At 44.0% G+C, this 25,884-nt stretch overlaps 1 protein-coding gene across 1 annotated transcript in view; it reads left to right on the forward strand.

Annotated features, from left to right (window-relative positions):
- The window catches only part of GRAMD2A (GRAM domain containing 2A), a 328,764-nt gene that overhangs the window by 216,989 nt on the left and 85,891 nt on the right, over positions 1-25,884 (forward strand). The window contains exons 7-9 of the mRNA XM_069222277.1: positions 2,238-2,309; positions 2,962-3,024; positions 3,108-3,264. Of these exons, the coding sequence (XP_069078378.1) occupies positions 2,238-2,309; positions 2,962-3,024; positions 3,108-3,264 (292 nt within the window). The remainder of the gene's footprint in view (positions 1-2,237; positions 2,310-2,961; positions 3,025-3,107; positions 3,265-25,884) is intronic.

A 25,884-nucleotide genomic window follows, 5' to 3' on the forward strand; every position in this document is an offset into this window, starting at 1 on the left:
TACACAACTGCACTTTCCATGACTATGGTTAGTATGGCAAAAGGTAGAACTACATAGGGGAGAGGGTACCTGGCAGAGAGTCGCTGGATAAATAATTGTCCGCAATCCTAGACTATCCTCACAAGTTATCCATGAACTCTAGACTCTGGTACATGCAGCTCAGTTACCTACATACCACCTATCTGATGACACACAGGCTACATATGATAGCTGCCTTGGGGTACAATTTGTGCCGTAGGTGCTCACTGGCATGCACATGGTTTGGGCCTGTCCAGTTATTGCATACTATTGGTGGGAGGCGATAACTGATTCAGATCGCACTGTGCACAGGGAGTACTTAAACATGCATAGTAGGCCTAGACCACCCACCCAAATAATTTACAGGTGGGCTCCAAATTCCTTGATTTGTTACTGGTGATAGCAAAGCGCGCAATAGCAATGCAATTCAAATCACCAGCCCCCCCCCCATAGCAGGCAGAAGATAGTTGAGAGTTGGGTGGTCGCTCAAGGGGCAGCCTTGAGGGATTAGTGCCTAGACAGCCAGTGACAATTGAATGGATGGGCATATTGGCACTTTATACTGAGAGGGAGGAATCATGATTCCGGTACAGTCTGTGTGATTCAATACTAAGTAAGGATATGGGCAGACATCCTTTTGCGGCTCGTAGCATAAATGAACGCATCTATTGATTATAAGACACATTTCAATTGATTGAAATCATCTGGTGATTATTTGCAGTAACGGGCAGGACATTAGCTTTATTTTATTGTTGTTGTTTCTGAGTTGTAAAGTTGTTTTTGAAGGCTGAACTCCATAATGGCTGACCCAAAAATCATTGTATTAAGAATGAAACACTTTGGCCCTCATTACGATTTTGGCGGTCTTTTTCTAAGACCTCCAAAGCCAAGGGCGCCAGAAGACCGCCACTGCTGCCAGTCTTCCGACCACCATATTACGAGTACTGCAGGATTTCCACCAGATTTTGACCGCTGGCAGTCCGAGGCGCAAGTGTATGGGTGGTTCCACCACTGGCCCGCCCCACCAAAAGGACTCCACCAGACGTATTGCAACCTGTAATACGGCCTAGGGGTGTCCTGATGGCAGGGCGCTGCCGGCGGTGGAAGCACCCATTCCTGGCCAGACGACCTCCTTGCCAGACAAGGTAAGTCAAGTGTCCAACAGGGGAATGGGGTTGGAGGGTGGGGTGTGTGCATGTCTTCGTGTGTGTCTGCATGTGTGTATGCGTGTGTATATGCATCTGTGTATGTGTGTATGAATGCTGAAGTGAGTGCGTGTATGAATGTTGACGTGAGTGTGTGTGAATGTTGAAGTAAATGCGTGTATGGATGCTTGTGAATGAATGCGTGTATGTCAGTGTTGGTGAATGAGTGTATGCAGGGTGCATGTGGGTGTCTGCACGTGTGCGTATATGCAGGGGCTCTGTACTATAAGGAGGGGTGCCGTTCGGGTGGGGGTGGTGGGGTTCTGGGATGGAGGGGGGTATTGGGCTTGCAGGTGGGGTGGGGGAGTCATCTGCCGATGACAGGAAAGAAACTTCCTGTCACTGGTAGCCTTTAGCCAGGGTTTTTTGTGCTACCGCCGCGGAAACCCTGGTAGAAAGCCGACTCCTAATACCGCTGTCAGTCTTTATTGTAACGCCAGGTCGGAGATGCTAATTTCCACCCCCGTGGGACCAACCCCCCTGGCGGTACAGGCAGGGATGTGGTGCGTTGGCAGAGGCCAACCCCCATACTCATAATATGGCGGTCTTCACCGCCGGCCCGTCGGCGGCGGTGAGATCGCCACCGTGGCCCTGGCGATCAGAAGACCACCAGGGTCATTATGAGGCCCTTTGTGTTTCTACTGTGAAGTGGGCTATCTATAACAAAAGAGATACACATAACAAAGTCGGAAATGTATAGATTTGATATGTATGACATGAACGTGTGATTGTACGTTACAATGCAAAATCAATCCAATTATATTTGAACAAGTATGTGGATAACCACAGCTTTAGTCATTTGAATGGTTAAAACATTAATTTTAGACAAAAAATCTGGGCGACAATTTGGCATCCTTAGTTCCCAGTCAATTTCTACTGAATGCTTCCTGCAATGGTGGGCTCAGAAGGGTTAAAGGTGCTTTGGCAGATGTCCAATTTTAAGCAAAAAATTAAGGGGTAGGTTGCATGTACCCTGCTTCAGTAACCAGGTTCTTTTTTTTTTTGTGTTATCAGTACATCTTCGTGTCCCTACTGTCCAGAGACAGTGTGTACCACCTGCTGGGAAGAGTCTGCACACATCTTCAGGTACATATGTGTTCTTGTGAATTCTCACCCTGTCCTCCTCCTTTCTATCCAGAACTTAAAGTAGTCAAACCAAATAATTGCAGAACATTGCCTAACTCTTATCTTGCCTTGTATTTTGTTGTCACTATTCTCAAGACCTTTCTTATTGTTAGTGTGTTTTTTGCTGATCATTGCTTATTTTCCACCCAACCCTCCCACAAACCTCTGTGTTAATCCTGGTTAATAAAAATGTTCATCTATCCTGGTGAGGCACCTCCTTCCATCCTCCTCTTTGAAACATCTTTCCCATTAGGCTGTCCTCTTTAGGAAACTTTTCTGACCTACCTTTCAAGGGATTCCTGTTTTCATTAAAATCATTCTTCTCCATAGCAGGTCATTAACACCCATATGCCTAAACTGAATCTAGTAGACAACACAGTGATGGCGTTCACCTTCCTAACCTCACCTCTAAGGCCTCCGTCCTTTCCGTCTTCCTTGCGATAAAGCTCACTGCCCCATCCTTTTATGAGGATGTTTGTCTTCATGTCCCCCCTCTGGGAACGCAAGACTTCCTGTGAGGTTTCTCACATTCCTGCTATCCCCTGTAATGCCTCTGTTCTACGTGCTCCAACTATATGAAGTGAACCTGGGATAGCTTTGTCTTGCATCGTAGGTCTCGAGTAAGAAGAGCTTAAGTGTCAAGGAATACACAGAGGAGCTGGATACAGTGCCATTGGTAAGATAAGAAAAATTTGGGGCATGGATAACAGCTTTTAGAGAACAAGTAATCCATAAGTCCTCCTTGTGCTTCTCTCACAGGTGGAGATCACCCCCGAGGTGAAATGGAGGAAGCAGGCGTCTCTGGTGTCCCTGTCTGCCCCACGTTCAGAATCTCCTTACACATGCATTGTCCATAGGACATCGAGCACGAGTCTAAAGGACAGCTCCTTCCAGTCTCTGGAAACTCACTCATCAGGTACACCTGGACCATGAAAAGTGGGATACAGTGCTGCTGGGGAAAGGGGCTAGTTTTGTTGTAAACCACAAGAGGTAGCACTGAGTGATGATTTATGATTCAAAGACCCAGATTTACAGAAAAGCCACGGGACGCAGAGCAGCGGCCAAAAATGCTGCGCTGTGTTGCGTGACACGGAGGAAGCAGGAGAGTGCCATATCTACAAAGATATGGCACTCTCCTCCCCTCTCCCTAGCGCTGGCACTGATTTCAGCTGCCATGCGCCAGGCATACACCTTTGCCCCATAGTGCCAGAGTGTGTGCGTGAGTCTAGTATAGGTTTGTACTGGAAGGGTTCCATTCGAGTACATAATGCTATGCTTGGACACACTTCAAAACCTTTCCTACATTGTATGCATGCATGCAAAGGCAGAAAAGAAATGAGAAATAGAAATAGTTCTGGTTTAAATACCTACTTTCAAATGGTGTTAACTTTTGGTGCAAACCCCTGTCTGCTATTGTTTGTAGATAGGGTTTTGCATCAAAAGGCATGGGTGACTGCATGGGAACGCCCATGTACCACCCATGTAATGCCCCCTTGGCGCTAATAATGCAAAGCAGAGCTTTGGGCTGCTTTGCGTTACTTTTAGGGTACTTGTTTTGTGCTGGAAGTAAATTAGGAAAAACATTTTGTGCTGGTTAGCTTAACTTTTGTGACGCTAACCCAGTGGAAAATGTTTGTAAATCTCCCTGAAAGTGATGTATCTGCACTAAATGTTGGGCTGGAATTCTCCAAGATTGATTAACAGTTAACAGTAGTTTCTTTGTGGTAGATCAAATTAGCAGGACTTAGGTGTGGTCATTAGTAGGGGTATGCGAGTTCATGCAAATGGTTGGTGGGATTAATAAATGAGACAGAGGGGATTCAAAGGTACTACTTACAAAGCAGTTCATTATGATCTTTGAAAAGAGGTGTGAGCAGTTTGTAGAAATGCAATGATAGAAATTAAGGTAAACACAGGTGACAGAGTAGGCTGTGTTCAGAGAAAGAAGGAGTGCAGTGACGAAAATTAGAAACTTGTAATTGAAGGAAAAAGTAGAGGTGACAATCAGAATATTCAAGTCAAGGTCGGTTTTCATGCAGGGTTTGAAGAATATAGAGTAGGCTTTTTCACATAGCATGCATTCTGAGGGTATAACACTGTAGAAAGAAACATTATTTGCATGTGATATAGTGCTCAATCAGATATTTTTGACAGGCACTAGAATCAGATGAGTAATAAGTCCAATGGTCAAATACCATCAGACCCCTATCAGTGCCAGGGAAGGAATTCCCTGGCACTGATAGTGCCTACTGCCATGGATCTCATGGTGGTTCCCAACCACCCGAGATCCATGGCGGTATGCAGGGTCCTGATACCGTCGGCGGTCTAGTGACGACCGCCGGGCTGGAGACCGCAATCTCCAGCCCAGCGGTCTTCACCGCCATAGCGGTCAGAATGGTGAAGTGGCCGATGGCTGCAGCGGTAACCGCCGTGGTCATAATAAAAAAAAAAATCCGCCGGCCTGTTTGCGGTCTTACCGCCACTTTACCACCAACCGCCAGGGTCGTAATGAGAGCCTATGTCACTTATAGTTATCACTTGGAACCTTGCCACATTTCGGAGCAGAGAGAACTATTCTTTCACTAGTTGCACCCTATAGGATTCTTACTCATTAACTACAAAATACATCAACTCAATGGTGAGCATGGGTAATACGCCACCATACTCCCCACTGCTTCCAATGAAAGATCATCCAATAATACTTCCAACTTTGGAACCTAAGGCAAAATTGTAGTTCACTAGGTTTAGATTGTCTCAGATGGTGGATGCCCTTTAGAGCAGATTTCTGCTACTGATACATATTTCTCCTATACAACTATGGGAAGAGTTACACCATTAGGCATATTTCTGTTCTTTCGAACCTTAGTGGCGTTCAGGTCTGGCTTCCCCACTTTAGCTTCGGAGACGCATGCCTAGAGGCACATAATTATTTATTTATTTAATTGAGAGTTTTATAAAGTGTGAACATGACTCTCACGTTTTACAGCACTGTACATAGTGAGCCCACATCCATTACATGAACCATATAAGTAAACAACATAAGCACATATATAAAGAGGCCATAACCCTTTACTTGAATCCTGAAGACAATCAACCACTGATCATGTTGCATACGCATAGATTACGTATTCATTGTCAGCTCTCCAGGTATGCTGATGAAGCTAGGCAGATTATATCTGTGTCTCGGTGAGAGAACGTTAGAAGTTATAGACAGCTTATCACTAGTCCTGACAAAAAGAAATTGATGTCTTAGATTAACAACACCACTATGGAACTGAAAACTGCTGAGCATTTCCAAGACTGATTCATATGTGGCAGGTGTCTGTCTGGAATGGCAAAGGGGGGAAAAACGATCGACTGGAATAGAGCCTTAGACGATTGGCAGTAGCTGAGCAAAATTCAAGCATTCCTTCCAGCATTTTATTGTTTGTTGTTAACTGTAGGAGGCTCAGGGGTGATATGTGCATTGGAAGTGGATTTGTGCACCCAAATAACTGATGAGCAATGCATTTTTATTGTACACAACGGAAATATCATTGACTAGCAGACACAGACTGCTCCTTTTTAAGTCCTGTCTTAGACTTTCCAGTACACCAATGAGCAATACGTCATTTAGATATGAGATTGATGGTGTGGTACCAGAATATCATAGTCAGAATGTTGCCTGCACAAATCTTGCATCCTAAAAATTGCTCACAAAACTAGAGTTAACAATAGAAGATCTACACTTAATGGACCAATATTTTTGTCAACAATATTTAGAACACAATATTTTTTGTCAAACTGAATTTCTGTACACAATATTCTCATATACGACCAGGATGGACCCCGAATGCTAGAAATGTAAGAGCTCAGGGGTGGATTTTTCAAACACTGGGCCTGTATCACAAACGTAAATATACATGTGCAGATATATATTTACTACTTTTCTAGGTATAAATCTACATTTTTTGCTATTCACCATTTTGAAGTGTAGGCTTACCCTGGAGTGTAGACTTAAGTATTTCCATCCCCTGAAACTGGGGGAGGAAATGTAAGACATAACATTAATTCAGAAGTGTAAAGCTACTACTAGTAACTTTTCACAAGTACGTGGAGCTCTTTGCCAGTTTGCTTGAGCTCTCCCTATCGAAAAGTGTCAGGAAAATGATTAAAGCTTATTATTCTTTAAAATAAAATGTAAATATCTTAATATAAAATAAAAATGTAAATAGTATGAAATATTTAATATTTATATAGAGCTAATATAATAAAACTTTGTAGCTAAGTAACTCATTAAAGTAAATGTGTATTAAATACACAATTAATTAATTTAAATACATTTATAGATAATGCTTCTTAAAGAATAACTTTGAACTAGGTTTAGTATATTTAAAATATATTTGTTTAATAATTCCATATCATATTTTAATATTAAATTATTATTTTTTTCCATGAAAAAAACAAAGGTTGCATGGGCGTTATAGTTAGGAAATAGAATTTAAAGAAAACCTTAGAAATTCACTAAAAAAAACAAACGTTAGAAAAACGTTATAGTTAGGTTCAGATTTTTCACACACAAAACCATAGACATTCAACAGTTATAGAGAAGGAGTTGGTGGTCCCAGGAGATGAGTCTGCGCAGCCCCCTTCCCCTGTAGAAGATAGGCCTTGTCCCGGGGATGTGGCGGTCCCCTGGGATCGAAACTGCCTTTGGAGGGTGGCAGAGCAGCCCCCATCCCACTTAATAAATATTGGCCTTCCAGCATCCTCTGGGTCGGCATCCTATAGTAAAACCTGGTTCAAGTGTAGGACAATTTATGGCCTAGGTTTCAATTAATTTCCAGGCCACTATTGAATTACAAGGCACCAACAGGCACCTTGGAGAGAGGCTACCGTTTTGAATAAATAGTGGCTTGTGTCAGATTAATCTGGCTATTATGATGTCCGTCTCTGTGGATGAGAAGACAGGGATGTAGCCTTTAGATGCTTTTTTTTGAATGAGAAGTGGTTGGTGCCAGATCGAGCAGGATACATTGGTGCTTCCTTTACAAACATCTTGTCCTGATGATGACCTGCTTCTAATGATTATAGTCTTTTGGGTTGAAACGTCAACATGTTTAATGTGGAATGTTGATCATTGTGTGGTGATTTTCAACATTGTCACTTTAGGTGTTCTATCTAAGATCATAAGATCCAGTTCAGGCCCTTATTTGTATATAAGTGTAAATAACACTTTTGCACTTTATACTCACTATACTCACCTTCACTTTGCCATCACTTTATATGAGCATCTATGTATAAACAACAAGTTTTTTCTAAAAAGTTTTTTTCTGAAATGTTTTTAAAATAATCTTTTTCCTAAAAATACCAAGTAAAATATTTCTTAAAAAGAAGAAATGATTTTGTTGAAGTTTGAATAAAGTTTATTAATGACCAAAAAAACCTTACCTATGAGGAGGGTTCCATTTTATTACTTGCCGTGGAAGTCAAGGGCTACACTTACCCGACAAGGACGACTTGTTTGATGTTAGTTCCCAGTGGAGGTGGCGGTCCCCGGGGCCGAAATCGGTCTTGGGGAGGGGGACTGGGTGCACCTCCCACCCCAATATATTTATTACAATTTGCTCCCAGGACCTGGCGGGAGACCGCAATTTTTGCAGAGGTTCGTGGATCCTCCGCAATTTTTGTGGCAACGTTAAAAAAAAAATGCTTTTTGGACCCAGCCAGCTTCCCCTGACCACCACCAGGCCTAGGGGGTCAGGGTATTCCTTCTCCGCCCCCTTCTGCTTTTTTTTCTACTTTTGTTTTGGGATTAGGCTGAGTCCAAGTCCCAAAATGGCTGCCAACACTTCGTAGTTGAAGTGTTGGCAGTCAATCAGATTTCAGCATGAGATCTGTTGGATCCACTGAGAATCCGCGTCTCTAGATATACAGATTGATTTTTCCTTTAATAGCTCCAAAACTACTAACGGATTTATACCAAATTACAAAAAGCACACTTTCTGGACCAAGATTACCTTTCTACCAAATTTGGAGTAATTCCATCCCGCTGTTCGGGCTGTAGTTGTGTCTTAAAACACTATGGGAAACTGCATGGGAAAAACACGTTTTGGCACCACCACCTTTTTCTCAGCCCCACTTAATGAATGAACCCGAAACTTTCAACACAGCACCTGAAGTGAGTGGCAAACTAGTTTTGAAAATTTCATGAGGATTCGTCAAACAGCGCAAAGTAATTGCAAAACAAAAAACGCTTTTCTTATGGAAACTAGGTCCTAGGTATAAATGTCAAATTATTGTTATTTACTTTATTTTCCCTACTTACTTTCTTGTTCCTAAACCCCTCTAATTTTGTAGTAGATATTTACCATTTACCCACCGCTCTCTTCCTAGTCAGTCCCACTTTTATTACTAAGTTGTAAACTTCCATGTGCGGAGACCCTGCCCATAGAAAAGATAGGAGAGGTAGGGGTAGAGAGTTACACTTGTAGGTTTGTGAATTCCATTTTGCAGTAAGTAAGCAACACTGATGTACTGCTACTATAAGTACTACAAAACACAGTTTTTGAATCAGGTCCAGCGTGTGGTTATGTGCCTCCATAAATCCATATTCCTGTGATGTATTCTCATAACTGTCTCAAATTATTGAAAGCTCTTACTACCTTCTCCACTACTGACAGTGCTGAATTATGTTAGGCATGGTGGTGCATAGATTTGTGGCCATAGGAGTGCAGTAACTATGGGCTACTGAAGAAACTCATCCTCAAGTGTGAGAGCCTGTTTTAGAGTTTGACGGGTGGGTTACTCTGTTATAAAACTGATGGGTATCCCGTCTGCGTTATTACATGTACATTAAATACTTTGGCACTTCTAATATGGTAGATGGTATATCAGTATCTGTGATGAGTAACATCTTGGTGGACACCTACATAACATAGCTACCACTAACATCATCCTTAGGGATGTATGGGTTCACTTAAGATATACTTGCCCGGAGAAGACCATCATGAGGCTAGTTAATACATAGGTATGAAAGGATCGTAGAAGACAGGCATAGGATGATGAGTGTGGGAATTTATTGAGGAGAGTGCTTGTCTGTTGGGGGTTTGAATTGGCCTGTGTAGTCTGGGTGAAGAGGGCTATCAAATCTGTGCGTGATATTCTACATTAAGGGCCTCATTTAGAGTTCGGTGGACGTTACAAAGGAGCATATATCCCATTTACTGAATTACTAGGGCATTAAAGCCTGTGGCACTTGTAATATGGTGAGTGTTTATCCACCGCACTTTGACAGTGTCCTATCCTCCAAACTCTCAAATAGGCCCTTAATCTACTTCCACAGCCTCTTAATGCATAGGTGTGATGGTTCATGGTGATTGATGTATGATTTCACACATATACTGGTGTTTTCTAAACTTTGTAACAAAAATCTTTTTATTAACATTTTCAAAAAAACATTTCATACCACCATAAACAGAAACAATCCACCCAGGGACAAGGAGTTAGTATGTACATAAAGCTGCTCCTCTGATTGCATCCTCTTGCGTCTCTATCAGTTTCCATCCTCCCCATTCTCAGGGGTGTGTCTTTTGCATAGTTGGATCTATGTTATATCTGCAGCTCTCTGAGGTGGATTCCTGCTCTAATTGCCACTTCTCTCGGATATCTGAGAGCCTCTACCCATTTGGAATCCTCTAGTTTGCCTCACTCTCACTTCATGTCACTTCAGAATTTTTTCAGGATATTAGAAGACTTACTATTTTCCTGTAAATAGCGGGGATGGCTTTTTGGGTAGGGGTTCAGAGAAGACCATGGCCCATATTTATTCTTTTTTAACACCGCATTTGCACCGCTTTTTAACGCAAAAACGGCGCAAACTTACAAAATACAATTATGGGCCCAAGTCTTCTAGCAGGGACAAATCCTCTATGGTTGAGCCCACAGCTAGATAGGACACACACCTATGTCTGATTTGAAAATAATGATAGTTTTGCAAGTCTGCCATTTGAAACTCTTTCCAGAGATTGCTTAACCTGGTGATTTTGGTCCATTTTGGTCCCAATTCAGAGGCCTTCAATTTTCACACCTCTGTCAAACCCTCCCAACCCAAATACCTGTTTGCCTCGTTCCAAACTTTGAGGACTTCTACCGTATGGATAGGCATCCACAAGCTGGCTTATCCCTGCAGGTTATCCACCTGATCCTATTGTGCCTGTCAACCATGGGAGCCAGCTTCTCCTGTGGGGAGAATGCCCATTCATTGACCACCACCTTTTGGGCCCAGCATTAGTATTTTCTTATGTCCAGTAATGCAATTCCACGTCATATATACCCCTTGTTAGTTTATGGAATGCAATATGGGATGGCATTCCTTTCCAGAGAAAAAAGCTTAAGGTCTGCTTCTAGTTTCTTAATGACAAGTAACTTGAGTAAGGCTACTATCTTCAACATGGCTTCCCGACCGTGTGGACAATGGCAGGGATTGTCAGTGTTTAACGTGATCCTTAAATTTATCTAATAAAGTGTATGTGTTCAGTAACTCCTCTGGTTTTCAGGTTATATATACCCTCAAATAATGGAAGCCCCACAAAGAAACTACTAGTGATCGCTTGTATAATTGGTGCGGGATCCACCCAGTCAGAGGGAACCACAGGGACTTCCCCCAGTTCATCCTGTATCTAGAATATTTAATAAAGATCATGAAAATCAGCAGAAGCCTGTCAATGGTTGAGCTAGGAAGATCTACAGATATGTTTCTCTCATGACTTACCCAGAGCGTATTGGGTAACCATCAATCAAATAGAGATTGTAAGGAATGCATTTATATATATATATATATATATATATATATATATATATATATATATATATATATATATATATATATGTATATATATATATATATATATATATATATATATGTGTGTGTGTATTAGTGGCCTCTGGATCACCTTTCCGCAAAAGATGGACACACACAAAATATGCACATGTTGACACCCACCAAAATCTGCATATATTTGGCAATACCAGGCATTCTTCCTCTAATAAATATTGGCAGGTTGGTCTTGTCGATATTTATTACAAAACACCTAATTGTGATATGTGAGGTACCAGCAGTTACTACTCATATCACAGTTAACCAGGCACTCGTGATGCGGGCCTTCAGATTTTAAAAAGCTTTTTTCAAAATTAAACCTCTGTTTTAGTGCAAATTTAATGAATGTGCATTATGAGATATAAAAATAATGGTGAAAACAATAAATGCATTACATGAAAAAAATGAAAATCAATAACATAATAGATGGCAATTAACTATGGAAACATTCATAGTTAGAATCCCTCCCCTCTTATGCCCTAGCAAAAATCTACATTAGTATCAAATGCTGTGGTAATGAGATTCTTAGATGGCCTCTAGTACGCTTACCTTTGGCTCATATTTAATACATGTTTACTGAGTGTGCAGCCTTGCATAAAGAAGTGAGGGCAGCTTTGTCGTTTGTCATGCTCCTCAGAAGGAGACAGAGAGCACCTGTCTGCATCAGGGTTGGACCTTCAAGCAGATTGTGACTTCAGTGCTACATCATAATGCTGAAGCTTCTCTTGACACTAAATACCCATGCATCAATATCATATACTGAGTCTCAACATTATTATGAGGAAAAAGGGCCTTGTGACCCTTGATGTAGGATGTAAAACGTCTAAATTTTCCTGCACGTTTACCCAAACTGATTTTCTTCTATAAATCACACTGTAGGAATATATGCCATATGAGCTACTGATGTACTATCAAGTGATACCAAAGCGTACAATGAATATATGTAAATGAAACAACATATAAGACCAAAAATGTTGAAATCTATGTAGAAATAATAATGTATACATGAATAAATGAATGCAATAAGGTTTCAAAAAGCAGGAAAAGAGGAAAGCATATAATGCTCTTCGACTGACAATGCAATATTTTAGTACATATGCATGTATGAATATTAATTGTAATTGCTGAAGATGTCATTTCACTTCCTTGATATAACCGGAAGCTATGCAATAGCTTCAAGCCCAATTTGCGGTATGCCATATGGTGCAAAACCAAACAAATCCAAAAAGGTTTAAAAGGTAAAAATGCTGACCACAGATAGCTATATAAAGACCAATAGCTCCAGTTGATCTCTTTTCTCATGTTTAACTGAGTTATTTTCATTCTGAAATTAATGGTGCATTATACGGTGAGAGTTCCAGATCTATAGTGTCAAAAACAGAATCTAAAATCGAAGGTGATGACATGTGACAAATCATGCTTGTATCAGAGGAAGCCAGAGAAATAGGAGGACCTTTTGCACCAGTTCAACAACTGTAGACAAGGGGGATACCAATATTTGACTGAAGGTTGAAGTCACAGATTGTGAAGGGGAATAAAGTATCATATGTGGCATCATAGTAGAAATCAGGGGTGTAATATCAGTGATAGGATTCATATGTGAAGTGACACTTGACATATCTGAGAAAGGTGACATTGGGAGGCCCACAAATGTTGGTGGTGGCACGTGTCAAGTGGTGACTCAAAGCAGTGTTGAGCACAGGCAGAAGCATAGCATTCTAATATGCTTAGATTAACATTACTGATAGAATAAGATCCAAACATTCTACAGAGAGCACCGTTTATTGGTCCAAAGGAATATTCAAGATGAAAATCTGTTAATTGCTTAGTGTTGTACCTGGCTTTTTGACAGGGTCATCCCCAAACTTTTTGCCTCCTTCCTCCTATTTTTTCTGACCTGTTGTTGTTGGCTTTTGACCTCTGGGCACTTTACCACTGCTAACCAGTGCTAAAGTGCATATGTTCTCTGTGTAAATTGTACTATTGATTGGTTTATCCATGATTGGCTATTTAATTTACTTATAAGTCCCTAGTAGAGTGCACTATATGTGCCTAGGGCCTGTAGATTAAATGCTACTAGTGGACCTGCAGCACTGGTTGTACCACCCACTTCAGTAGCCCCTTAACCTTGTCTTAGGCCTGGAATTGCAAGGCCTGTGTGTGCAGTTTCACTGCCACTTCGACTTGGCATTCAAAAGTTCTTGCCAAGCCTAGAACTCCCCTTTTTCTACATATAAGTCACCCCTAATGTGTGCCCTAGGTAACCCCTGGAGCAGGGTGCTTTGTGGGTAAAAGGCAGGACATGTACCTGTGTAGTTATATGTTCTGGTAGTGTAAAACTCCTAAATTCGTTTTTACACTACTGTGAGGCCTGCTCCCTTCATAGGCTAACATTGGGGCTGCCCTCATACACTGTTGAAGTGGCAGCTGCTGATCTGAAAGGAGCAGGAAGGTCATATTTAGTATGGCCAGAATGGTAATATAAAATCCTGCTGACTGGTGAAGTCGGATTTAATATTACTATTCTAGAAATGCCACTTTTAGAAAGTGAGCATTTCTTTGCACTTAAATCTTTCTGTGCCCTTCAATCCACGTCTGGCTAGGTTTAGTTGACAGCTCCTTGTGCATTCACTCAGACACACCCCAAACACAGGGTACTCAGCCTCACTTGCATACAGCTGCATTATGAATGGGTCTTCCTGGGCTGGGAGGGTGGAGGGCCTGCCCTCACACAAAGGACTGCCACACCCCCTACTGGGACTCTGGCAGACAGGATTAAACTGAAAGGGGGCTTGGTGCATTTCTTAGACACTCTTTGAAGTCACCCCCACTTCAAAGGCACAACTTAGAATAAAACAGGGCCTCTGCCCTACCTCATCAGGCACTTGCTGGAGAAGAAACCTGAACCAGAAACTACATCCTGACAAGAAGAACTGCCTGGCTGCTCAAAGGACTTACCTGTCTGCTTTTCTACAAAGGACTGCTGCCTTGCTGTTGGCCTGCTGCCTTGCTGAACTCTTGTCTGGCTGTAAAAGTGCTCTCCAAGGGCTTGGATAGAGCTTGCCTCCTGTTCCCTGAAGTCTCAGGACCAAAAAGACTTCTCTCTTTCACATGGACGCTTCGTGCGCTGAAATTTTCGACGCACAGCTTGTTCCGCTGCGAGAAAAACGCTGCACACTGACGCTGATCAACGCGATGCCTTCGGGACGACCGGAACTTCGACGCACGGCCTCGCAAGGACAACGCCGCCCGACTTCCAAAGGAGAAATCGTCGCGACGCCTCTGCCGTGAGATCGAAACTTCGACGCACAGCCCCGCGGAACGACACGCAGCCTGAAAACAAGCAGGAGAATTCACGCACAGACCCAGGACATCTGGTAATCCCCGCGACCCATAGAAGGAGACGGTGTGCGTGCTGGAAAACGACGCACGTCTTCCCCGAGTGCAAAATAACAACACAAGTCCGTGTGTGAAGGGGCGCAACCGACGCACACACCATTTTTCCTCCCGTAGAACGACGCACGTCTCCCCGTGTGAAAAATAATGACGCAAGTCCGTGTGTGAAGGGGCGTAACCGACGCACACACCATTTTTCCACGCATCTCCTCTTCTGCAGCCCTCTGCGGAGATTTTCCACCAGAAACCAGGTGCTTTGTGCTTGAAAGAGACTTTGTTTGCTTTTTAAAGACTTAAGACACTTTATATCACTTCTTAGTGATATCTTTACAAATTCATATTGCAACTTTGATTGTTTTGACCTGCAAATACCCAGATAAATATTATATATTTTTCTAAACACTGTGTGGTGTATTTTTGTGGTGTTATATTATGGTATTGTATGATTTATTGCACAAATGCTTTACACATTGCCTTCTAAGTTAAGCCTGACTGCTCGTGCCAAGCTACCAGAGGGTGGGCACAGGCTAATTTTGGATTGTGTGTGACTTACCCTGACTAGAGTGAGGGTTCTTGCTTGGACAGAGGGTAACCTGACTGACAACCAAAAACCCCATTTCTAACATTTAGGTATTGAAAAAGAGGACTCACTGAAGAAGGTCAAACCTTGTGAAAGAAGAGAGTCCAATTTCAACTCAAATCACAAAGTATATCTGACCACAAGTAGAGGCTGTAGCTTGGCAACAGTGCTGGGTATGGCATAATGGTGTTCATGTTTATCATCTTAGAAGGATGGCAGCTATGAAGACACCTACAACAATGACAACTGTTAAGATTCCACCAAAGACATCTGAAAACAGTGAGCCAAAAAATACAGCTACAGTGCCAAAAATAGCCTTAAATCCAATCAACAATTCAGAGCCAATTGTTTTAAAAATGTATGAAACATCAGTTTTGTTCATGAAAATACCAAGCATAGTGGTTACTAAAGTTGAGTGTGTAAAAGTTGCTGTATTTCCTGTGCAGAGCATGCTGTTTGAAAGGCAGACTTTTTATGTTAGAATTTCAAAAAGAATGTTAAAATTATTGCAGTGAATATTTGTTAAGTTGACCTTTGGCCACAAAGCAATATCAGAACCTTTTCTTGGAGAAGGGTACAACATAACCTCACAATACTGTACTATTTTCTGAAAGGTTATGTTAGAAGTATGCCCTTGCATATGACCACATCATGAAGCATTTGTTTGAATGACATTGCTACCAATGTATAGTAGAATATGGTAAAAAAAAGAATGAAGGCTGCAGAAAGAATTTAGCAGGCAAGGCCAGATGTTAAAGGTTTGCAAGAGCCATGAATAGTGATATTATCACAAAGAAGTGAGTATCCTAAATAAGTAGGGCAGGAGTATATGGATATGAATACATGATTAAGTTTGAAGAGACATTGTGTATGCATATATAGCAGACTAAGGATGTGTATTTATGACCACCATAAAAATGAAAACTAGTAATTGGCAAAGAAGGGTGCATGGCCTGATGCCTCAAGATGGCAAACACGTTTGGGTAGGGCTCTGTAGCGAATGTCCAAGATCCGCTCCATACATGAGGCCTTTGGGCAGCATCCACTTACAGGAGACAGTAGAGCAGCTTCGGGGCAGCCACACCAGTAACGGTTGTGGCTGAAAGGCTGGTGTACCCCCAGCCCCCTGCAAACCCGTAGTGGGCCTTGGAATGTTCCCTCCCATTCCTACTGGGCTGAGCAGTGAGTCCTTCGCTGCCTGCGTGGTGAACAAGGGGTAATCTGATGCCTGATTGGTCCTGTGCTTGGGCCTGTGAAGAGCCTGACAGATTGGAGACTTGCCCACTTGATCGCTAGAACCCTTCCTGTCAGAGCAAGACAGAATTGGGGTCTTGGGGCTGGAGGGGGGCTGAAGCCCTTGAGGCGGACAGAATTGGGCCAGGATAAAGGCATAGTCAATGTATGGCGCCCTGGTCAGTGGACACCCCGCATGACCCTAATCCCCTACAGCTGGAGAGAGGCATAGCTCAAGGACATTATTAACTACAAGCACTTCCACTGCATTACCCCTTTAACTCCACTGGGGCAATCATCCTTAGGGTTCAATCTTTGGGACACATTTCAAGACTGCTCAAGACTCCCCAGCCTAGTTAAATTAAGCAAGAGCAATCGGGCGGTCGGCCTGGTACAACTGTTGTACCGTAACCCTCGACCAGCTACCACCAATATCACCGCTGCAGGATGGACATGTTGGGAATGGTCAGAACCTCCCCCCATCAATGCAAGGGGGGACCTGTTGTGTGCCCCCTCCATACACGGGGGACTACAATTGCAGCAGACGTCCGTGACAACAACAAAGACCTCTCCCCACAAGGGCCCCTCTCGAACACCTTCCGAAGCCTATTCTCCCTAGGGGCCTACAGAGTACAGTGCACATCATCCACACAGTGCCTCTCCAGCCCACACAGATTTTGGGGATAGTGCTGGGGGATGGCAGGCCTCTTTGAAGGATAGATAATCATACTCAAACTGTCACTTGTGGTACCAAATTCTGAGGGAATCACTCAATGAGATAACAGCTGCTTCTACTACCCACATAGCGCCCCCAGCTCTGCCCCTGACTTGGCCCGACCCCTTGGAACATAAAATTAGACACAATCCGGTAAGTCCGTTGGAAAACCTGGTTGGATCTCTAGAGCAGAGTCGATGCTGTGGCCCTTGAGCTAGGTCTCCTATGGGAAGATAAGCACAAGCTTTCGGACAGGGTAAAGCATACACAGGCATGACTTGCAACCTCATACTAATTCTGTCAGCAACCAGGTTGAGCTTCTAACCAATGCAATCAAACTCCTGGAGGAAAAATTGGATGATCTTGAGGACTTGGAGAGCAATAGTCTCATCTCCTCCTTTTTTGAGAACTGGCTTTCCACATTCATTGTGCTGGGTGGCCTTTCCCCTGACTTCAGTATGGAACGGGCCACAGGCGGCATCCACCTGGTAGCCGCCAAGACCAGTGGTGGTCAGAGTACTGAATTACAGGGACAAAGATGAATTACTACGAGCTGACAGACGATTAGGATGGATTACCTTTGAAAATGCGCAAATTCTACTCTTCCCAGATTACACCATCACTGTGCAACGCAAAAGGCCCTCCTTCATGGAAGTAAAATGTAAACTGCAGGAGGCTGAAAGTGCTAGCCAACGAGAAATCCTACTTCTTCACAGAACCAGGGCTTGCATGGGATTGGTTCAAGCAATGCATATATGACTCCCCAGAGGCACTCCCCCACCACACCCCGGTTTGTTTACTGAATGCTGGGCAATTCCAGTTCTTAGCTGCGCCATCAGCCCATCTACAGCGCTATTTGCACTTACCTTTGATATTATCGGGGTACTAGATCACACACACCCACGGTGTCCGCTACAGCCTAGCTACCTCAATGGGCCGTACAATGGTCACTAGTTGACAGTTGGAGAGCGATGCATCCATACGACAGAGTACTCTTTTTATTCCCCTCCTCAAGATTTACATGTTCGCCTTAATCGTTTTCTTTGCCACCCGGTCAAACAATTACTAGTGTCAGATTCTGAGTATTAGGGTAAGACCCTCTAATCATGACCTCCTCCTCTTATGTCTCAGCTGAACGGGATACACTCAAACAGTCCCAACTTGGCATCTCCAACCCACAGCGTTGGAGGACCAATCGTTCCATGTCATTATGCATGGCATACTCAAGAATTGCTTTACTTAAAGTGCCAATATGGCGTCTACACGGACAGTGGAATGGGATGCAATTAAAACAGTAATTAGGGGGCATTGTGTACACGCGTTCATTGGCACACAGGATGGACTGAGTCAGGACCTAGACCATCTTGAGAGTGCCCTACAGGGCTTAAGAACTGATGCTATAGAACATGTTACAGCTCAAACAAAACTGTAAAAGGCGAAAGAACGCCACACTCGCCTCCTTACGATGCTGGATTATAAAATGCATCAAACAAAAACACATGCAGACAGTGATAATCCAGTTTGCTTACTGGTTTGGCTCCTCAAAGGAGAGACCGCACACATGCCTGTGGTGGCCATATGTATGGTCCCCTCTGCTGTGGCACACTAACAAGCTGACATCCACCCACTACCAATCCTTTTATAGCCCCAGTCACAACCCGCAGCTCCCAGGTCCAATGTGATAGCGGAACAAGGGTTGGCCTTGAATGCCTCAATATCAGACTAAGAGATCAGATGCGTTTCTCCTACATACAAAGCTCCAGGGCTTGATGGCCTACCCTTCAAGTTCTATAAGACACACTCTGATTTATTGATTCCAAAATTGGCTACATTTCACAGCTAGATACTTGATGCTAGAATCTAGCCATACGCCATGTGTAAGGCTCTACTAGTTTCCCTCCCCAAGCCGGATAGAGACCTCCTAGAAGTTTTCTCCTATCGGCCTCTGGCCTTGATGAGTTTGGACTACAAAACACTTACCAAAATTCTTGCAACCTGACCACTAGAATGCATGCCACACCTGGTCCACGCTGACGAAAATGGGTTCATCATGGGTAGATCTACTTTCTTTAGCATGCAATACTTGCATCAGATTCTTGAAGAGGCCCTGCCACAGTGGCCCTACTCTGCCTGCCTGGTTTTAGATCTCGAGAAAGCATTTGATATGCTGGTCTGGAATTGTATGTTTGCATTCCTCTGAAGCGTGGGGATAGGAGATAAGATGATACCCCTGGTCACACTGCTGTACATGGAACTCGTGGCCAGGGTAAACATTTGGCAGTTGATATCTGCCCCATTTCTGGTAGGCTGGGGAAAAAGCCAGGGCTGCTCATTGTTACCGCTGCTCTTCCCTCTGAACAGAGGGGACCCCCTAGCTCAGTGACTGTGCCACTCCGGAAGAGCCTGGGATATTCCTTTACGAGCTGTAACTCATGTGACATCATTGTATGCCGATGATGTTGTCATACATGTCTGGCATGTACAAGCTGGCATAGACACTATAGAGGGAGAGCTGAGCGAATTTAAGATTACCTCTGGCCAGGGGGTTAACTAATCGAAAACCTGCTTATTTCCACTGCATCCATATATATATATATATATGTTCGATGGCATGTGTAGCTGCAGATACACATGCTGTGCACATCCCGCCATCTGGTGTTGGGCTCGGAGTGTTACAAGTTGTTTTTTTTTCGAAGAAGTCTTTTCGAGTCACGAGATAGAGGGACTCCTCCCATTTCGGCTCCATTGGGCATGGGCGTCGACTCCATCTTAGATTGTTTTTTTTCCGCCATCGGGTTCGGACGTGTTCCTTTTCGCTCCGTGTTTCGGGTCGGAAAGTTAGTTAGAATCTCGGAAAAATCGTCGGTATTGTTTGCGTTCGGTATCGTGTTAGTTACAACAGATCAACACCGACTTTTGAAGAGCTCCGGTGGCCCTTCGGGGTTTTTTCGATCCCCCGTCGGGGCCTGGTCGGCCCGGCCACGTGTCTCTTCAAGGCTGATGGAACAGACCCCATTCCGCTTCTGCCCAAAATGCCATAACAAGTATCCATATACAGATCAGCATCTGGTCTGTAACTTGTGTTTGTCGCCGGAACACAAGGAAGATACTTGTGAAGCCTGTCGAGCGTTTCGGTCCAGGAAGACACTAAGGGGGTCATTCCGACCCTGGCGGTCATGGACCGCCAGGGCCGGGGTTGGAGGATGCACCGCCAACAGGCTGGCGGTGCATCAAGGGCAATTCTGACCGCGGCGGTAAAGCCGCGGTCAGAAAAGGGAAACCGGCGGTTTCCCGCCGGTTTTCCCCTGCCCCTGTGAATCCTCCACGGCGGCGCTGCAAGCAGCGCCACCATGGGGATTCCGACCCCCTTCCCGCCAGCCTGGTTCTGCCGGTTTTCACCCAGCAGTGCGGGCCCCTGCTCGCCCATGCCAATGGCATGGGCACTGCAGGGGCCCCCTAACAGGGCCCACATTGATTTTCAGTGTCTGCCTAGCAGACACTGAAAATCGCGACGGGTGCAACTGCACCCGTCGCACACCAGCAACTCCGCCGGCTCCATTCGGAGCCGGCTTCCTCGTTGCTGGTGCTTTCCCGCTGGGCGGGCGGGCGGGCGGCCTTTTGGCGGTCGCCCGCCAGCCCAGCGGGAAAGTCAGAATGACCGCCGCGGTCTTTTGAAGGCGGTACGGTCTTCTGGCGGTTCCCGCCAGGCGGGGGTCAGAATGACCCCCTAAGAGACCGAAGAGCAAGAAGACTGCAAATGGCGTCGGCGCCGATAGGACAAGGGCGTTTCGAGGAGGAGGAAGAAACCTTCTCCATCCTGGAATCGGACTCGGATGAGATCGATCCCGAAGAAATGCCGAAAACCGTGAGTAAGACGTCGAAACATAAAACTCACGAAAAGAGCACAAAAGCCCAGGGGACGCCACCGCCAACAGGCCATGGCTTAACCCGGAAAATAGGTGACCGAACATCGGCACCAAAAAAGGGCACGCTGGTGTCGAAGTCATCCGACTCCGGTCGAGATACCGCCACACAGCAATCTCGGGCCCGAGATAGCGGCTCCGAGCAAGTTCGGCATCGAGACAGCGGCACCGAAATGAGTCGGCACCAAGAGACATCCACGCCGAAAACAAAAAAGGTTTCGTCGGAACCGAAAAAGGTAGCCGAAAAGGTTTCGATACCGAAACATCCGGCTTCGGAACCGAAATCAAGTTCCTACACAGAGGAACAAGGACTGTCCTCACAAATGAAAATACATAGATTTGGACAGGAATTAGAGACAATGGAGCCAGACTACACCCAAAGATGGCTCCACATCCAAAAAGAAACGGGAAAGATCAGCACTCTCCTTCCTATTAGGATGAAACGCAAACTTGCCTTCCAGGAGAAAGACAAGCAGCCACAGGCAAAGGTGGCTAAACAAGTAAGCCCGCCACCGTCTCCACAACGCTCGCCGCAAACATCACCGGTAGCCACTCCACCTATGATGCAATCCCCGACCCACACAGGGATGAGTCAAGATGACCCTGACGCATGGGACCTTTATGATGCACCAGTGTCAGATAATAGTCCTGACTGTTATCCAGCTAGACCGTTGCCACCAGAAGATAGTACAGCCTACGCACAGGTGGTGTCGAGGGCAGCGGCATTTCATAATGTCAGCCTACATGCAGAGCCCATTGAAGACGACTTTCTATTTAATACACTGTCGTCCACACACAGCCAGTACCGGACTCTTCCCATGCTACCCAGGATGCTAAAACACTCCAAACAAGTGTTTGAGGAGCCTGTAAAAGGAAGGGCCATTACTCCAAGAGTGGAGAAAAAATATAAACCGCCACCAACAGACCCCGTGTACATCACACAACAGCTAACACCAGACTCAGTTGTAGTAGGGGCAGCTCGCAAGAGAGCAAACTCACATACTTCAGGAGATGCACCACCTCCAGATAAGGAAAGTCGCAAATTCGACGCAGCAGGCAAAAGGGTGGCGGCACAGGCAGCAAACCAGTGGCGTATTGCAAATTCACAGGCTTTGTTGGCCAGATACGATAGGGCTCATTGGGACGAAATGCAACATTTTATAGAACATTTGCCCAAGGAGTTCCAGAAGAGAGCACAGCAAGTAGTAGAAGAAGGACAGAGTATCTCCAACAATCAGATACGGTCAGCTATGGATGCTGCAGACACAGCTGCTAGAACTGTCAACACAGCAGTGACAATAAGGAGACATGCATGGCTGCGTACATCAGGATTTAAACCAGAAATACAGCAAGCTGTGCTGAATATGCCATTTAACGGACAGCAGTTGTTTGGGCCGGAGGTGGACACTGCTATCGAAAAACTTAAGAAGGACACTGACACGGCCAAAGCCATGGGCGCACTCTACTCCCCACAGAGCAGAGGCACATTTCGAAAAACACAGTTTCGAGGGGGGTTTCGAGGGCAAAGCACAGAACCCACGACCTCACAAACAAGGCCCACTTATCAGAGCCAATATCTGCGTGGAAGTTTTCGGGGACAATATAGAGGGGGACAGTTCCAAAAAAATAGAGGAAAGTTCCAAAGTCCCAAAACTCCTCAAAATAAGCAGTGACTTACAAGTCACACATCCCCATCACATAACACCTGTGGGGGGGAGACTAAGCAAATTTTACAAACATTGGGAGGAAATAACAACAGATACTTGGGTACTGGCAATTATCCAGCATGGTTATTGCATAGAATTTCTCAAATTCCCTCCAAACGTCCCACCGAAAACACACAATGGGCCTGATTACAACTTTGGAGGAGGTGTTAATCCGTCCCAAATGTGACGGATATACCACCAGCCGTATTACGAGTTCCATAGGATATAATGGACTCGTAATACGGCTGATGGTATATCCGTCACTTTACATCACTTTTGGGACGGATTAACACTTCCTCCAAGGTTGTAATCAGGCCCAATATGTCAAAACAACATATAGATCTTCTAGGACTAGAAGTTCAGGCGTTGCTACAAAAAGAGGCAATAGAATTAGTACCAAACCAACAGAAAGGAACAGGAGTTTACTCTCTGTACTTTCTCATACCCAAAAAAGACAAGAGTCTGAGACCTATATTAGATCTCAGAACATTAAATACCTACATCAAATCAGATCACTTTCACATGGTGACATTACAGGACGTAATCCCACTGCTCAAACAACAAGACTACATGACAACACTAGACCTAAAGGATGCATATTTCCATATACCGATACATCCTTCACACAGAAAGTACTTAAGGTTTGTATTCCAAGGGGTACACTACCAATTCAAGGTGTTGCCATTCGGAATAACAACTGCGGCAAGAGTTTTTACTAAATTCCTAGCAGTCGTAGCTGCACATATCAGAAGGCAGCAAATACATGTGTTCCCGTACCTAGACGATTGGTTAATCAAAACCAACACACTAGAACGATGTTCACAACACACAAATTATGTCATAGAAACCCTCCACAAACTAGGTTTCTCAATCAACTACACAAAGTCACACCTTCTGCCGTGTCAAACACAGCAATACTTAGGGGCGACAATCAACACAGCAAAAGGGATTGCCACGCCAAGCCCACAAAGGGTTCAGGCATTTCACAATTTTAATACAGACCATGTATCCAAAACAAAAAATACAAGTCAAAATGGTGATGAAACTCCTAGACATGATGTCCTCATGCATAGCCATTGTCCCAAACGCAAGGTTACACATGCGGCCCTTACAACAGTGCCTAGCATCACAATGGTCACAGGGTCAACTTCTAGACCTGGTGTTGGTAGACCGCCAAACATACATCTCGCTTCAATGGTGGAACAGTATAAATTTAAACCAAGGGCGGCCTTTCCAAGACCCAGTGCCACAATATGTAATAACGACAGATGCCTCCATGATAGGGTGGGGAGCACACCTCAATCAACACAGCATCCAAGGACAATGGGACACTCAGCAAAAACAGTTTCACATAAATCACTTAGAACTATTGGCAGTATTTCTAGCGCTAAAAGCTTTTCAACCCATAATAAGCCACAAACACATTCTTGTCAAAACAGACAACATGACAACGATGTATTACCTAAACAAACAAGGAGGGACACATTCAACACAGCTGTGTCTCCTGACACAGAAAATATGGCATTGGGCGATTCACAACCACATTCGCCTAATAGCACAATTTATTCCAGGAATTCAGAATCAGTTAGCAGACAATCTCTCTCGGTATCACCAACAGATACACGAATGGGAGATTCACCCCCAAATACTAAACACTTACTTCCACAATTGGGGAACACCACAAATAGATCTATTTGCAACAAAGGAAAACGCAAAATGCCGAAACTTCGCATCCAGGTACCCACAAGATCAGTCTCAGGGCAATGCGTTATGGATGAGTTGGTCAGGGATATTTGCTTACGCTTTTCCCCCTCTCCCACTCCTTCCATATCTAGTAAACAAGTTGAGTCAAAACAAACTCAAACTCATACTGATAGCGCCAACATGGGCAAGACAACCCTGGTACACAACACTACTAGACCTTTCAGTAGTGCCTCATGTCAAACTACCAAACAGACCAGATCTGTTAACGCAACACAAACAACAGATCAGACACCCAAATCCAGCATCGCTGAATCTAGCAATTTGGCTCCTGAAGTCCTAGAGTTCGGACACTTAGACCTTACACAGGAATGTATGGAGGTCATAAAACAAGCTAGGAAACCTACCACTAGACATTGCTATGCAAATAAGTGGAAAATATTTGTTTATTACTGCCATAATAATCAAATTCAAGCCTTACACGCATCTGCCAAAGACATCGTAAAATACTTACTGCATTTGCAAAAGTCAAAGCTAGCTTTTTCTTCCATTAAGATACATCTTACCGCAATTTCAGCTTACCTGCAAATTACGCACTCAACTTCACTATTTAGGATACCCGTCATAAAAGTGTTTATGGAGGGCCTAAAGAGAATTATACCACCAAGAACACCACCAGTTCCTTCATGGAACCTCAACATTGTCTTAACACGACTCATGGGTCCACCTTTTGAGCCCATGCACTCTTGTGAAATACAATACTTAACATGGAAAGTTGCATTTTTAATTGCCATTACATCTCTAAGAAGAGTAAGTGAGATTCAAGCATTTACCATACAGGAACCATTTATTCAAATACACAAGCATAAAGTAGTTCTACGGACAAATCCTAAATTTTTACCAAAAGTCATATCACTGTTCCACTTGAATCAAACAGTAGAATTACCAGTGTTCTTTCCACACCCAGATTCGGTAGCTGAAAGAGCACTACATACTTTAGACATCAAAAGAGCGTTAATGTACTACATTGACAGAACAAAACTTATTCGAAAAACAAAACAATTATTTATTGCTTTTCAAAAACCTCATCCAGGAAATCCAATTTCTAAACAAGGCATTGCTAGATGGATAGTTAAGTGCATTCAAACCTGTTATCTTAAAGCAAAAAGAGAACTGCCTATTACACCAAAGGCACACTCAACCAGAAAGAAAGGTGCTACCATGGCCTTTCTAGGAAATATGCCAATGACCGAAATATGTAAGGCAGCTACATGGTCTACGCCTCATACATTTACCAAACACTACTGTGTAGATGTGTTAACGGCACAACAAGCCACAGTAGGTCAAGCAGTACTACGAACATTGTTTCAAACAACTTCAACTCCTACAGGCTGAGCCACCGCTTTTGGGGAGACAACTGCTTAC

This window comes from Pleurodeles waltl, chromosome 3_1 (assembly GCF_031143425.1).
Source record: "Pleurodeles waltl isolate 20211129_DDA chromosome 3_1, aPleWal1.hap1.20221129, whole genome shotgun sequence".
Classification (NCBI taxonomy): Eukaryota; Metazoa; Chordata; class Amphibia; order Caudata; family Salamandridae; genus Pleurodeles; species Pleurodeles waltl.